At 41.5% G+C, this 16746-nt stretch overlaps 1 protein-coding gene across 2 annotated transcripts in view; it reads left to right on the top strand.

Annotated features, from left to right (window-relative positions):
* OSBPL10 (oxysterol binding protein like 10) overlaps positions 1-16746 on the top strand; it is a 377400-nt gene that overhangs the window by 177962 nt on the left and 182692 nt on the right. For both annotated transcript variants that reach the window (XM_059939069.1, XM_059939068.1), the window contains exon 3: positions 3393-3472. In XM_059939069.1, the coding sequence (XP_059795052.1) occupies positions 3393-3472 (80 nt within the window). The remainder of the gene's footprint in view (positions 1-3392; positions 3473-16746) is intronic.

The following is a 16746-nucleotide window of genomic DNA, read 5'->3' as shown; positions in this document are numbered from 1 at the left end:
TAATTTTGTATCCTGCAACTTTACCAAATTCATTGATTAGCTCTAGTAGTTTTCTGGTGGCATCTTTAGGATTCTCTATGTATAGTATCACGTCATCTGCAAACAGTGACAGTTTTACTTCCTCTTTTCCAATTTGTATTCCTTTTATTTCTTTTTCTTCTCTGATTGCCATGGCTAGGACTTCGAAAACTATGTGGAATAAGAGTGGCTAGGGTGGACATCCTTGTCTTGTTCCTGATCTTAGAGGAAATGCTTTCAGTTTTTCACCACTGAGAATGATGTTTGCTGTGGGTTTGTCATATATGGCCTTTATTATGCTGAGGTAGGTTCCCTCTATGCCCACTTTCTGGAGAGTTTTTATCATAAATGGGTGTTGAATTTTGTCAAAAGCTTTTTCTGCATCTATCGAGATGATCATGTGGTTTTTATTCTTCAATTTGTTAATATGGTGTATCACATTGATTGATTTGCATATATTGAAGAATCCTTGCACCCCTGGGATAAATCCCACTTGATCCTGGTGTATAATCCTTTTAATGTGTTGTTGGATTCTGTTTGCTAGTATTTCGTTGAGGATTTTTGCATCTATATTCATCAGTGATATTGGTCTGTAATTTTCTTTTTTTGTACTATCTTTGGTTTTGGTATCAGGGTGATGGTGGCCTCATAGAATGAGTTTGGGAGTGTTCCTTCCTCTGCAGTTTTTTGGAAGAGTTTGAGAAGGATGGGTGTTAGCTCTTCTCTAAATGTTTGATAGAATTCACCTGTGAAGCCATCTGGTCCTGGACTTTTGTTTGTTGGAAGATTTTTAATCAGTTTGAATTTCATTACTTGTGATTGGTCTGTTCATATTTTCTATTTCTTCCTGGTTCAGTCTTGGAAGGTTATACCTTTCCAAGAATTTGTCCATTTCTTCCAGGTTGTCCATTTTATTGGCATAGAGTTGCTTGTAGTAGTCTCTTAGGATGCTTTGTATTTCTGTGGTGTCTGTTGTAACTTCTCCTTTTTCATTTCTGATTTTATTGATTTGAGTCCTCTCCCTCTTTTTCTTGATGAGTCTGGCTAATGGCTTATCAATTTTGTTTATCTTCTCAAAGAACCAGCTTTTAGTTTTATTGATCTTTGCTATTGTTTTCTTTGTTTCTATTTCATTTATTTCTGCTCTGATCTTTATGATTTCTTTCCTTCTAGTAACTTTGGGTTTTGTTTGTTCTTCTTTCTCTAGTTCCTTTAGGTGTAAGGTTAGTTTCTTCATTTGAGATTTTCCTTGTTTCTTGAGGTAGACTTGTATTGCTATAAACCCGCCTGTGATTTCTAAAGTGACACAAACCCATACAAAAGAACAGCCCAACCAATTAACCATTTGAGCCATCTCATTTTGCCTTTTAGTTGTTATTCTCTGGGTTATTAAACCTGAAGTTTTTTTTTAAGGGTTGTTTTAATAGCAAACATAAAAGTTTTATTATCTGCGTGAACTAATCACAAGGGCTAAATTTAGCTTAAACTTACCCACTACAGCAAAGGCAGGACACATTTCTGCCTCTTTCTGGCTGGTCCTTGGTCCATCCCAAAGAATCTGGGCATTGGTTTTCTCATTTTACATCTCACTACATGTAGAGATGAATCTTGATATTAATAGATGCACAGCTTTGGGAATGTTTTTGGTGCAGAGCCTTTGGGTACTGCCGCAAACCAGCAATTCTTCATGTTCCTAAGGGAAATGGCTCTAGGTTCTGCAGAATCCTTTTATTCTTTGGAAGTAGGGTTCACCTAGTCTTATGCTGGTCTGCACGTCCAGATTTCTTCACCAGAAGTTCAAGCTGAAGTTGGGTTTTATTGACAGATGACAGGCTCATTTTTGTAAACGATACAAATTTCTAGGGGAATCATTTTGTTTTCTGCATAGTCAACATTTATGCAGTGAATATTCTGTTAAAATATTTATGCAGTGAGTTATGCAATTAAATTAACTTGGATTTTATTAGAACCTGTTATGTATCCATGATCTTTTAAGAAAATAATTTTATATATTTGAGAGATGGGGGTGTAGATGGAAGATTGTGACTATGCAAGTGACTGGTACTGTAATGTCTCTTTGGGGGACATTTGAGGGTCTGTAAGTCAACATTTTGTACCTTGTTCTGTTCAGTCATAATAAGAACCCTTGAGAACGCATATTAAAATGGTAATTCAACTGAACGCTAATTTTGTAAAGGCTGATAACTCCACATTACAACTCCAATAGATAACAGAGGGGCCTCAAACACTGTACTTTGATCCTCCTTTTAGCCTCATAGCCTCATGTGGTAGAGGCATTAAAAAATAAGCATGTTTTCTCTTCCCTGCTGCTTTTTAAAGAAGTAGAAATGACTTTTTCAGAAGAGTTTAAAAAATTGGCCAAATTGTTCTCATGACAGACATTTCAGAATAAGTTAAGTTTTTAACGTGGTTTAAGAGGGAATTTTTTTGTCACTTTTTCAGGGAAACCTTCATTAAGCACCTGTCACAGGACTATATTAGGTGCCCCCACCGTGTACTACACAGTAGGGCAAAGTGTTTTAACAAAGCATATTTGCAGCCACTTAGATAATGCCCCACCGAAAAGGAAATTCCACCTCTAACCCCCTTCTAATGACAAGAAACTTACTTTATTCAGTTTTGTTCTGTTTGAGGTTTCTGAGTTGGTATTTATAAGTTGAAAAGAGAGATTTAAAAAAATGCGTTAGGGGCAATAAAAAATGCTACAATGAGGATGAACCTGAAAAACATTAAGTAAAAGAAGGCAGCCACATACTGCTTGGGAGCATTCATATGGAATGTCTGGAATAGGCGAATCTATGAGACAGAAAGCAGATTAGTGGTTGCCTAGGGATGGGAAAGGGGGTGGGGAGAGAGAAATGGGAAGTGACTGCTGATGGGTGGAGGATTCTTTGGGGCATACTGAAAATATTCTAAACCAAGATTATGGCCATGGTTGTACTATTCTGTAAATATACTAGAAATCACTTAATATTAAAAACAGGTGAATTTTATGTATGTAAATTCTATCTCCAAGCTGTTAAAAAAATCTGTTAGAAATTTAAAAAGAGAGAAAGAATGTAAGTGTATTGATTACTTTTGGAGAAATTGATCTGTATGTGTTCAAGTGATTCCATCCAGGAAGATGGAATTCTGAAAATCCCTTTAAGTTTCTCAAAACATTTTAGATTTCTTAAAAAAAAAAAAAAAAGACTTTTGATTGAGATTTGGTGTCGTCAGATTTTTGGCATGAGTACCATCTGCATTTGCCTTTCGCTCCTTCATTCCCAGGCCCCCAACCCCTCAGGTGTGTGTAGAAATGGGTTGGATGTGTTTTGGCTCAATTGCTCCAAGCCTTTCTTTCTATATTTTAGCTGCTGATGCAAAAGAGAAACAGTTCTGGGTGACTCAGCTTCGAGCTTGTGCCAAATACCACATGGAGATGAATTCTAAGGTAAGTCACTGCGGGGTGGGTTGGAGGGGGGGGCGTTGCATCTGCTGGGATCAGCCTTCAGCCCAGTGATTGGCTTCTTGGGGGAAGCTGTTTTCCATAGTATCTTTAAAGTTCTCCACCATCGAGGAATTCATACTTGTCCTGTGACATTTACATTTAAAGCCAAGAGAAAGGTGGGAGGATTTGCTTGTAGGTAGAGTGAAGGGGCATGCAGACACTTTATTGGAACTGATTCTGGAAAGACACTTCTGTGTCTTTCTGTGTTGTCCATTTAGGCAGCTGGTAACTGGTCTGCAGAGAAGCTTGAGCAGATGGTGTCACTGTGGCGGCGGCAGAGGAGTCAGATTTACTGTTCACGAAGACTCGTTGTTGTCACAGACCCTTAAATAAAACGAGACCCCAGCTCGACGAAGCGCTCTGTAAGGTGCTTCTGCATCTAAGTGTGTCAGAATGTTCTCAGGTAGTTTGGCATCCATGTATGAATTAGCTTCTCCTCAGGATTCAGTCTGAGATCTTGGTACAGATGTGCAGGGGATAGGAGATAGGAGGTAGACATTTTCATGGATTATTTGGAGGATCTCCTATCCTTAAATACAGGAAATAAATAAGTCAGAGAAAGCCAAATACTATTTGTTATCGCTTATATGTAGAATCTAAAAAAATAATACGAATGAATGCATATACAGAATGGAAACAAACTCACAGACATAGAAAACAAGCTTGTGGTTGCCAAAGCGGATGGCGGGGGAGGGATAAATTAGGCGTATGGGGTTAACAGATACAAACTACTATACGTAAAATAGATAAGCAATAAGGATTTGCTGTGTAGCACAGGGAATTACAGTCAGTGTCTTGTATTTTAATAATCTATAATGGAATATAATCTGAAAAAAACCCACAACTGAATCACTTCACTGTACACCTGAAATGAACACAATATTGTAAACCAACTGTACTTCAATTAAAAAATTGTATAGGAAATAATTGTCCAATGAATTTATTCAGGGCAATAAATATTTGTTAAAATTAATGAATTAACGTTCAAAGGGCTACTGCTTTTATGTCATTAGTTCAAACTTAGTTACGATATCCATTTGCATTCTTTTTCTGTATTCCATGTATCTGATAGGAAGACCCACACTTCAGACTTCTTAGGCTTCCATTTACCATAACCTGTCTGCTGTCTTGCTCAGGGAGGACATGGAAATGTCTTGCTTAGTTATACCTCCCTGTTCTACTTCCAGATACAACCTGAAATGATTTCTTCACAATGATTTTGTTTATTTTTTTCTTTCTGGAGACATCTTCTCTCCTTGACTCGCTTATGACAGTTGCATTCACTGTAATGCCCCTCTTGACTTGCCCCAAATGTGGTCTTTAATCATAGGTAGGGCCCCACTTCTTTTTTAAAAAATTTATTTTATTGAAGTCTAGTTGATTTACAGTGTTGTGGTAATTTGTCCTATACAGCAAAGTGACTCAGTTATTCATATGTATACATTCTTTTTCATATTCTTTTCCATGATGGTTTATCCCAGGATATTGGATATAGTTCCCTGTGCTCTGCAGTAGGACCTTGTTGTTTATCCATTCTGTGTATATCAGTTTGCATCTGCTAATCCCAAACTCCCAATCCATCCCTCTCCCCCACCCCCTCCCCCTTGGCAACCACAAGTCTGTTCTCTGTGTCTCTGAGTCTGTTTCTGTTTTTTTTTTTTTTTTAAAGGGGGAAAGGCCCAGGGATCAGGCATTGGTGCTTTTTTTTTTTTTAAGATTTATTTATTGATTGATTGATTGATTGATTGCTATGTTGGGTCTTCGTTTCTGTGCTAGGGCTTTCTCTAGTTGTGGCAAGCGGGGGCCACTCTTCATCGTGGTGCGCGGGGCCTCTCACTATCGCGGCCTCTCTTGTTGCGGAGCACAGGCTCCAGACGCGCAGGCTCAGTAGCTGTGGCTCACGGGCCTAGTTGCTCCGCGGCATGTGGGATCTTCCCAGACCAGGGCTCAAACCCGTGTCCCCTGCATTAGCAGGCAGATTCTCAACCACTGCGCCACCAGGGAAGCCCCTGTTTCTGTTTTATAGATAAGTTCATTTATGTCGTATTTTAGATTCCACATGTAAGTGATATCATATGGTATTTGTCTTTCTTTTTCAGATTTACTTCATTTAGTATGATCATCTCTAGGTCCATCCATGTTGCTGCACATGGCATTGTTTCATTCTTTTTTATGGCTGAGTAGTATTCCATTGTATACATGTACCACATCTTCTTTATCCATTCATCTGTTGATGGACACTTAGGTTGTTTCCATGTCTTGGCTATTGTGAAAAGTGCTGCTATGAACATAGGGGTGCATGTGTCTTTTTGAATTATAGTTTTGTCTGGATATATGGGTAGGGCCCCACTTCTAAAGCTTTTTTCCCTCTGGCCTGCTTTATTTTCCAGGAATTATAGTAGGAGTTCTGGACATTACATCAGTATTTTATAAACACCTAGTCAGGGCAGTATAAAATTGTTTTCTTTTTATATGTATTGTTTTACTTTTTATAAAAGAGAACAGAAGGGGATCAAATAAAAAGGACATATCTTCACCTATTGCCATAGGTGCTTATTGGAGATGACTGCTCTTTGGTACATCAGCCTAGTAAATTTAGGCATGTGTTAGTGTGTATGTGTATGTATCTGTAGCTCTACATTTGTTTTTTACACAAATGGATCGTATCACGCACACTGTTCTATCTTTTGGTTTTTTTACACTTATTGATGTATCTTGGAGATTTTTCCCTGTTTGACATCTGGATCTACTCCACTCCTGTTAGGATGGCCAGATACTGTTCTAAAGGGTGGATGTCAGTGCTTTATTTGAGTCCTTCACTGACAGACACTGACCATTTGATTGTGGTTGTTATACATGATGCTATAATAAACATCTTCGGACACACATCTTCTGGTACCTCTAGGTGTGTATATATATATGAATCTATACCAGCGGAAGTACTGGGTTATAGAATAGAACATGGAAGGTGGATTCGCTTGTGGGGGTTGACTTGTATACTAAGTTCACTAAGTCTCTTCTACTTCTAAGTCTGCTTCTGCTAAGTCTCTTCAGATGCTGATTGGGCGTTAGTACCTTCTCCCTTGCCTTTCAGCCCCTAAAGGATGAACGTGTGACAGGAGGGGATGATTATCACTGCCTCTGGAGGTTAAGTCTCCAACCAACCCCACGATGGGGAGAGAGGGGGTGGGGTTCAAACTCTGGGGGTGCACCCAGGACTCCCTTTCAGCTCAGCTGCCTCCTGTCTGACTGGTGCCCCCATCCCCACCACAAGCATACTCCTGTTGCAAGTTCACTGCTGACAGCTTGTGAAGGCATTTTTTTTCCTGTAATGGAAGTAGCATTGTTTTTAAAAAATTGTGAATATTACCTGTACGCAATGCAAAACATTCAGAAGGTAGGAAAGTGTAAAGAAGGAAAAAAATCACCCCAAATCCCAGCCCCAGACCTAATCTCTGATGATACTATTTGAGTGTGCATCCTTCCAGAGCCTTATCTGTGTAGAGAAATATCAACAGAAAGAGGTCACGTGACCCCATGTGGGGTCCATCCTTCCAGTCTTTTCCATACAAGCATGGGGGTGTGTGGACTATTTCTGGGAATCAGAAGGCTCGTCTGTTGTGGGGAGGTATGGGTGGGGAATTCTATCAGGCTGTGTGTTATGCCTTGTGTGAAGAGTAAGGAGATGTGTAGCTGCTGTTTAATTGGTTCTCCCAGGAAACTCGGTTTCTGATGACTAATGACTACAGCTTTCCTGACTGTCTGCCGCCCTGGGGTGTGAGCCAGGGGGCTTTGCAGAGGTGCTTAGCTGTCTTGGCTGTGCGACATCACAGCAGGGAAGCACCTGCCACCGGGACTAACCCGGTGGCGTCTGTGGAATCTGGAACCACGTGGTTGTGAGGGACTTCAGATGCCATCCAGTCCTGACCCCACCGCATCCCACCATCCTCACAGAAGCGCGTACCAGAATATTTATGGTAATAATGAAAAAATGCGGGCTGAGTCTCTCAGAACAATCCCTGGTTTTATTCACCTAGAGGGGGCATTGCTGGTACCTCACTGAGTGAATGCTAAGAATTTGGGGAGTCATCGAACAAATGACATCGAATACCTCTCTTTTATGACTAAACAAATTTGAGGCCCCTCAGAACAGTTTGGAATAGCTCAGAAGTAATGGAATGATTAAATAGTGGGAAGGGATCCCAAACTCCCTCTGTTCAATGTGTCTAAAAACAGTAGCTATAAGGAATAGGACAAGAGGTAGGTCCTAAAACTGTGTGGTCCAGTATGGAGGCCTTGGGGCACGTGAGGCTGTCCAAACTGACATTATTTGAAATTAAATTTGAAATTCAGTTTCTCGGTCATGCTTAGCCACATTTCAGGCGCTCAGGGGCTCTGCTTGGCTGATGCCTGCCGTACTGGACAGCACAGGGTTAGAACATCTATCATCATCACAGAAGGTTCTGTTGGCAAGTGCTGATAAAGCTTCCATTACGGCTTCACGGTTTCTAAGGAGGGACTTGCCGGTGTCCGGTTTAATCTCCTCTTGCGCCATGGACAGTGTTTTGCTTTCTTTAAATCTGGAAAGGTTGACTGGTGCTTCCCACCCCTCTGTCCTTGCTTCTGACCTTCCCCTGCATCCTTCCGGTGAGGAGTTCTGGTCTGTGCCACAGCCTTGGCGTTGAATATCCTGCTCACTCTCACTTCTCCCGTGGCCTCATCTGTGCAACAGGGACCCCGACCTTACTTGTCTGACGTTAGGAACTGGTGTTCTCATGTGGTCAGATTCCACTACGTGCTTACTGCACTGCAGCTGTTTGCCAAGAAAACGAGTTTGAGGTGTTTTTTTTAAACTTTTATTTGCATTTTTTTTTTTTTTTTTTTTTTGCAGAATTTACTCTCAGGCCATAAGTTTTTGTTTCTTCAGAGTCTCCTGGGGTATCTTTTTCTTCTGTGCAACCTCCTTTCCTGGTTTAGGGACAATCTGCTCTTTTTCAGTGAAGATCATCTCAGTGTGATCGGGAGAGCTCATGCACAGGTTAATCGGACCATGGGCTCTGTTAAGTCCTGAGCCGCATTTTTGGGAGCTGTATTCACCTGAACGTGCTCACTGATCAGGGAATCTACATCTAGGCCCTAAAGTTCAGCATCACTCTCTGCATTTTTGAGCACGTGCAGTAAAAATTCAGCACTCTTTTGGGGCCATCGACCATGCGTCCAGCCCCACTGTTTGGCCTGAGCGCATCTACTAACTTCACCACTGGAATGATGGAATGGCACCTGTCGCTTCTGTAAAGGGACATCCTGCAGATAACTCGGTAGCTTTTTGGATGTGCATACCTTTTATGGCCTGGGCAATTTCACGAGCGTTCTTAGAATGAACACGAAGATTTGAACCTCTTGTTTTGCATGATTTTGTGAGGTTTTCTGGGTCAAGTGAACAGCAGACCATTTTCAGAGGTCACCTCTAGGCTGCTTACTGGAAAAGCTAGTTTGAGCTTCTGTGAGGCGCAGAGGGGCGAGGGCAGGCTGCCGTAGCACTGCTCCCTGGCTCACACAGCCTTTGCTAGCACCCGCTTCCTAAGACAAAGTCCAGAGCTTTACCTTGGCGATGGCTGCCCCTTACATGCCAGGTCCGGTTTCTCCACCTTCACTCTCGGGCACCCAGTGTTCCAGACACACGGCTCCCCAGGCACACTGTGTACTCTTCCTGCGTTTGTGCTGTTTGCTGGGCTAGGAGTGCCTTTCCCTCTCCGTCCTTCCTGGGGCGAATACCCATGTGGTCTTCAAGGCTCATAGAGTTCTGTGATGCCTTCCTGACCTGCCTGCTCGGAGTGGATCTGCTCTCTCCTGTGCTCCCGTTTATACCAAGACACACCTGTAGGACAGCACTTTTCATGGTGTGTGTGCGCGTGTGCGCACACGTGTCAGCCCTCAAGGCTGTGTCCTTCCACCCAGGACTGTGGGGAAATCATAGCTGTCTCCTCCATACCTGCCACTGTCATGACAAGTCGCGATGGATATAAAGCATTTGAAGCAATAAATGTCAGCCCTGCTTCCTCTTCCTGACTCCTTCCTGTGTGTGTTAGTAACAGTAGTATTAGTAGTGGTAGTGGTGCTGGATTTGGGATCCCTAAACGATACCCAAGTTATCATATTTCAATTTTCATTGAATACTATTGTATTTTATATTAGATCAAGTACTTGAGGATTCTTCCTATGTAGAGAGAGCTCTGAGCTTCCTGCAACCAGAAGTCAATCAGGAGTAATTTCAAACAAAATGTATCCTGACTTTTTTTTTTTTTAATTGAAGAAAATAGCAATCAAAAGGAACACATTTTGGGGAAAGGAAATAATAATAAATGGCCTCTATCATCACATTTCTACGTGGCAGATACTAAGAGAGGTGCTTTTCTTGGATGATCTTAGGTGTGTCTCACAACAGCCCTACGAGGCAGGTACAACTATGACTGCGTTTTTTTGTTTGTTTGTTTTTTTAACATCTTTATTGGAGTATAATTGATGACTGCGTTTTATAGGTGAGGATGGAAAGGATAAGTAATATGCCTGCCCATGCCTGCATAGCTAGCAAGGGCTGCCATCTCTTTAAAAAGATTTGAGATATAATTCACATACCATAGAATTTACCCTTTAAAAGCGTACAATTCAGTGGTTTTTAGTGTATTCACAAGGTTGTGCAACTGTCAGTGCTGTCTCGTCCCAGAATCTTCGATCACCCTCTAAAGAAACCCCTCCTGTGCCCATCAGCAGTCCCTGCTCATCCCTCACCCACCTCCTCTTCCAACCCCTGCCAACCCCAAACCACTGTCTCTGAGAAGTTGCCTATTCTGGACATTTCATGTAAATGGAATCATTAAGTATGTGGTCTTTTGTGTCTGGCTGATTTCACTTACCATAATGTTTCCAAGCTTCCTCCATGTTGTAGCATGAATCAGTACCTCATTCTTTCTTATGGCTGGATAATCCCATTGTATGGATATGCCACCTTTTTTTTTTTTTTTGCCTTGGCTGTGTGGCATCTTAGTTCCCCGACCAGGGATCGAACCCTTGCCTCCTGCAGTGGAAGCACGGAGTCCTAACCACTGGACTGCCAGGGAAGTCCCCATGATACGCCACATTTTTTTATCCATTCATCAGTTGATGGACATTCGGCTTACTTTCACTTTTTTGTTATTGTGAATGATGCTGCTATGAACATTTGTGCACAAGTTTTTGTGTGAATGTATTTTCTCATTTCTTTCGGGTATATACCTAGGAGTGGAATTGCTGGGTCACGTGGTAACTCTGTTTAACTTTTGGAGGAGCTACTCTTTTCCAAAGCAGCTGCGCCATTTTACATGCTCAGTGAATGAGGGTTCCAGTTTTCCTACATCTCTGTCAACACTTGATCTTGTCAATTTTTGATTATAGCCATCCTAGTGGGTATGAAGTTGTATCTCATTGTGGTTTCGACTTACATTTCCCTAGTGACTAATGATTTGGGGCATCTCTTCATGTTCTTATTGGCCATTCATGTATCTTCTTTGGAAAAATGTCTACTTCAATCCTTTGTCATTATTTATTTATTTATTTTTAATTGTTGAATTGTGAGAGTTCTTGATATATTCTGGGTACTAGACACTTATCAGATACATGGTTTACAGATATTTTCTCCCATTCTGTGGCTTGTCTCTTCACTTTTCTCATCTTTTTTGACATAAGCAAAAATTGTGAGGACAAATGGGACATCTGGTATAATGGAGTGGGGATTGGAGTCCAAAGACCTGGTTTCTGGCTGTGCCTGGACCCCTCACAGCAACTAACTAGTCTTGTTGTCTAGAGTAACTTAATCTCTCTTAACCTCTGTAAATGGGGCAAAATAATTGGCATCAACCATACAGGATGGTTTTTAGGGTGAAATGACATTAACTACTTCACAAACATCAGTTCTTTTTATAGCATGAACTCTTCCAGCTCTGCCAGAACATCTGTGTTGACAGGTAACTTGGTTGTAGAGCTGGGTTCCACCTGAAGATGGATCACTCAGGACTAGAGGCTAAGAACCGCCTCCAAAACCTGACTATAATGACTCTTTCCCCGACAAGGTTGGCTAGACTGCCCAAAGGATTATATTCCCCATGCATCAGAAAGTTCGAGAATAATCCCGACTGAACCAGTTTGGCGGTTTTCATATTGTGTGGTCTTGTGGCCAGTAGTTCCAGTCTCACTTTCTGAGGCTGTGGGGTGGCCCGGCCACCTGGTTCACAACCTGTCCTCTAGTGCCACTTGGGACGAGTTACTGTCTGAGCCTCAGTGCCCCATCTGTGAAAGGGGGATGACAGTTATCGATGCGAAGATCGAACTGTGGGTTGTGGTGAGGTTTCCGTGAGTTAACGTCTGTCATGCTCTTACTGTAGAGCCAGATGCTGAGTTAGTTTCCATAAGGGGTGCTGGGCTGGCAGGAGGACCCTGCCAAGTTGGGCCTCATGAGGTCATCTCCCTGGGAAAAGGCCAGGACCAGACTGCCCAAGACTGTATGCACGGCTTGCGACACATTTCTGATAAATGAGTCTCTAAGATAATCAGAAGAGAAATTTTTTTTTCTGGGTGCACCACACAGCTTGCGGGATCTTAGTTCCCCGACCAGAGATTGAACCCGGGTCCACGGCAGTGAAAGCGCCGAGTCCTATCCACTGGATCGCCAGGGAGTTCCCAGAAGAGAAATTTTTTACCTGTTTAAATAGCCAACATTAAAATAGATGGAAAGTTTAAGGGGAAAAAAGGGTGGAGAAGGTGTACCATTGTGGAACCAGTCAGCCAGTCAAAACAAACAACAAACAGAGCAAATAGAGATACACAACACACATAGTCTTTGGAAGGAAACATAAGGGCCTTGTAACAGTGGTTTCCCCCTGGGAGGGAAGGGGGAAACTGGGGATTTAGAGTTGAAAGAAAGTAGGGGTTTAGGTGTACCCTTTGATACTTTTTGAAATTTTCATGTTGTGCATTGACATATACACATATAGTAGTTACTCAAATGGTTAACATTTAACTTTGTAAAATTTTTCCTTTTTAAAAAGCATCGCTGAGGCTGATTGGCAAAGTGCTGTGCTCTCTCAGGCTACTGTCAAGTTGGCCCTTTATCTGCAGACAGAAGCTCTTCCCCAGTCACTGATTGGCCTGCTTCTCTTTATATTCTCTCCTTGAAGGTCTTAAAACCAAATGTCCTTAAAGATATTCAATAATTCCAGATTCCTGCCAATTCAGATGAGGCTTCTAGTCTTGTTTCTCAGAATTGATTTTACCTGATACGGTTTGGGGTGTTTAAAGTTTAATGCTCTTTGGGGGAAGTGCTCCTTCCCCCGCCCCCACCCCGATTTGAATCGAACAGTGATGAAGTGTGAACGTGGTTCCCTCTTCTTCGGCTGAAGCCTTCGGTGCTGGGGCGATTGACTGAGGAGCAGGGAGCCTGCATCTGGGTGTGGGGTTCTGTGAGCAGAGCTTCTCCACTGGGGGTTGAAGGGGGTTTGTGCTGCCTACCTGACAACATTTTTAGAAATGGCCTGTGTCTCAAAAAAATTCAGCTCATCCTTCTTACTGTACAATATACTAGCCTGATTTAATATTTTAAATGTGTTTTATTTCTTTACCCAAATTGTTGGGTAAAAACCAAGATATTTGGGACTTCCCTGGTGGTGCAGTGGTTGAGAATCTGCCTGCCAATGCAGCGGACGCGGGTTTGAGCCCTGGTCCGGGAACATCCCACGTGCCGTAGAGCAACTAAGCCCATGTGCCACAACTACTGAGCCTGCGCTCTAGAGCCCATGAGCCACAACTACTGAGCCTGTGTGCCACAACTACTTCAGGCCACGCGCCTAGAGCCCATGCTCCACAATAAGAGAAGCCACCGCAGTGAGAAGCCCGTGCACTGCAACAAAGAGTAGCCCCTGCTTGCCGCAACTAGAGAAAGCCCGCGCAGCAACGAAGACCCAACGCAGCCAAAAATAAATAAATAAATAAATAAATTAAAAAAAAAAAAAAGGCAAGATGTTCATCTCCCACTGAGACCCTCAGGTAAAAAGTGCCCCAGGTTGAGAAGCAGAGCATCACAGGGTCCTGTCTGTGTTCCTAAGTGGCAAGTCTTTGCGGGAATCTCATGCGATGGGTTTGAGCTTCCTAAACACTCCCAGTAAGTAAAGCTGGACAAGCCTATCGGAGGATTTACTCTTCTTGGCTCCATCTTCCTGTTTTCTGTTGTTGGGCAATTTTACTTTCATGTTATATTGAGTGCATTGCCATTTTTCTTGTAGAATTTTTCACAGATAATTACCTTTTGGGTACTTAAAACTAAGTGTAAAACATCACCCTCTGAAACACACCATAAAATTAAGTAAATAAAACACAATTTAAAAACAGTCTTTATTAAAACGATAGTTTGGGGAGTTTTTATTGCCTTAATAAAGTGCAACAATTTTGCATACATTCTCGAGCATAGTTTTAAAATTAGGCTGCCTGCCTTGCCCAAAAGGGAAGTATTAGTGCTACCAAGGAGGATGATCTTAGGCCAAGGGGGCCTTCAGATTTTTTAAATTTTTAAGGAAAAAGTAAGGGTACAGTTTTGATTCAGTTGAACTCATTTATTCCACCTTTTATCTGTATATATATAGGGCTTTGTTCTAGAATAAGTAGTTGAGTTGCTGTTTCTGTCTAGAAGTTCGGTGGATGGTTTTATATTGTGAGGGCTCTTTGAGAAGTTTTGATTGGAGGCAGGATAAACAAGTCTTGGTCTGAGGACATTTCCTACACTTCATCGTAGGCAAGTATGAATGAACACACTAAGGACAGGAGAATCCAGGCATACAGTTGGGATCAGCTGTTCATGGGCTGGTCACGGTTTTGCTGACATTGGGAGAGAAGTTTAGAAGGAGGCCAACTTGGGAAGAGTATTCAACAAACCCTGAGTGCTTGGGTGCCATGACATTCTGGCTCCGGGGACATGGTGATTCCATGGAGAGTAGCTACATGGAGCTTACACATTTTCGGGGAAGACAGTCAACAGATAGGTACTGTCAGGTAGCCATAAGTTCTAGAAGAAATAACAAGGTCAGAGACTAGAAAACAATTGAAGATTTTAAGGTATTCCTACTCAGAAATATATCCCATGTATGCTGCATTCTTTAAAAATGTCAATATCTTGAAAGATCAAGAAGGCTGTGGAAATATTCCAGATTAAATGAGCCTAGAGACATGACAACTCAATACAATACCTGACCTTAAACTGGATTTGAGTCTGTATTGACAAAATTAGATAATGGATCGTGGTTTAGATAAAGGTAGCTGATAAATGTTTTGTGGTTATGTAAGGAAATATCCTTGTTTTTAGGAAAGACACCCTGAAGTAGTTAATATTTAAGGGCAAAAGGCCATGATGCATGTAACCCTCACTCAAATGGTTTAGGAAAAATTTTTAATATGTCTTATAATTACACTTGTGTGTGTGTGCACATGCGTGCACCCATGTACTGGGGAGAGAAAAGAGAGGGAACAAATGATAAACGGGATAAAATGGTAATTGGTGAAACTGACTAAAGGGTACACAGGAGTTTTTCTTTTGGTGGGTGCAACTTTAAGTTTGAAATTATTTCCCTGTAAAAATTTTAAAAAATCAGGTATAGTCTAACAAGTTTCAAAACAAGATCCTATTCTTAAAAAACAACATATATTCCTTGGGAGAAATTTTCTATAAATCATTTATATATTAGTATGACGTTTTCATTCTTTTTTTTTTGGCTGTGCTGTATGGCATGTGGGACCTTCTTTCCCCAACCAGGGATCGAACCCACGCCCCCTGCAGTAGAAGCGCAGAGTCTTAAACATTAGACCGCCAGGGAAATCCCATTTTTTATTCCTTTTTTTTTTTTATTTTTAATATTAGTATGACTTTTAAAGAAAGTAAATTTTCACTTGCTATTATCTAGCTGAGACTAGCCACCAAGGTGCTCGATAGTTTTCTGAGAATTAAAGATAATTTGGGGAAAGGAGGCATGATAGGGTCATTGCAGTCAGGCTAATACAGAGAACTGGTTAGAATACTGGGCTTTGAAGAGCAGGGAGGATGATGAGTTATGGGTGACGGAGACTTAGTAAAGGGGGGGGCAAGCCAGTGATAAACTACCCCCGACTGAAGGTGGGCAACCTCTGTAGCCCCTTCTATGTGTAACTTTGGCATTTATCTTTAAAAAAAAAATTTTTTTTTTATTGAGATATAATTTAGATACCATGAAAGAAGGTTGCGGATGACCAATAATAATGATATTTTATTTTATTTTTTTAAACTTTTAATTTTATATTGGAGTATAGTTGATTAGCAATGTAGTGTTAGTTTCAGGTGTATAGCAAAGTGATTCGGTTATACATATACATGCATCTATTCTTTTTCAGATTCTTTTCCCATTTAGGTTATTACAGATTATTGAACAGAGTTTCCTGTGCTATACAGTAGGTCCTTGTTGTTTATCCATTTTATTTTTATTATTATTTTTTATATAAATTTATTTTATTTATTTATTTTTGGCTGCATTGGGTCTTCGTTGCTGCACGCGGGCTTTCTCTAGTTGCAGCGAGCGGGGGCTACTCTTCATTGCAGTGCACGGGCTTCTCATTGCGGCGGCTTCTCTTGTTGTGGAGCACGGGCTCTAGGCACACGGGCTTCAGTAGTTGTGGCACGCGGGCTCAGGAGTTGTGGCTAGCGGGCTGTAGAGTGCAGGCTCAGTAGTTGTGGCACACGGGCTTAGTTGCTCCGCGGCATGTGGGATCTTCCCAGACCAGGGCTCGAACCCGTGTCCCCTGCATTGGCAGGTGGATTCTTAACCACTGTGCCACCAGGGAAGCCCTCCATTTTAAATATAGTAGCATGTACATGTCAATCCCAAACTCCCTAACTATCCTTCCCCACCACCCTTCCCCCCAAGTAACCATATATTCGTTCTCTAAGTCTGTGAGTCTATTTCAATAACAATATTTTATATCACTATATTGTAATATATAAAATTATTATGCCAGAAGCTATCACAACTGATCAAAATGCTAGGCATGGTGGTAAGTACTTTAATAGACATTATTTCTTTATTCCTTAAAAGATGCTTACAAGGTCGTTTTAGTTTCCTAAAAGAGAACGAGGATAACAAAACCCTGAGAGATTATAAATAACTCCCTTG

This window comes from Balaenoptera ricei, chromosome 11 (genome assembly GCF_028023285.1).
Source record: "Balaenoptera ricei isolate mBalRic1 chromosome 11, mBalRic1.hap2, whole genome shotgun sequence".
In the NCBI taxonomy this organism is placed as follows: Eukaryota; Metazoa; Chordata; class Mammalia; order Artiodactyla; family Balaenopteridae; genus Balaenoptera; species Balaenoptera ricei.
The sequence above is the reverse complement of the archived record's forward strand: the minus strand, read 5'-3'. Positions and strand labels throughout refer to the sequence as shown.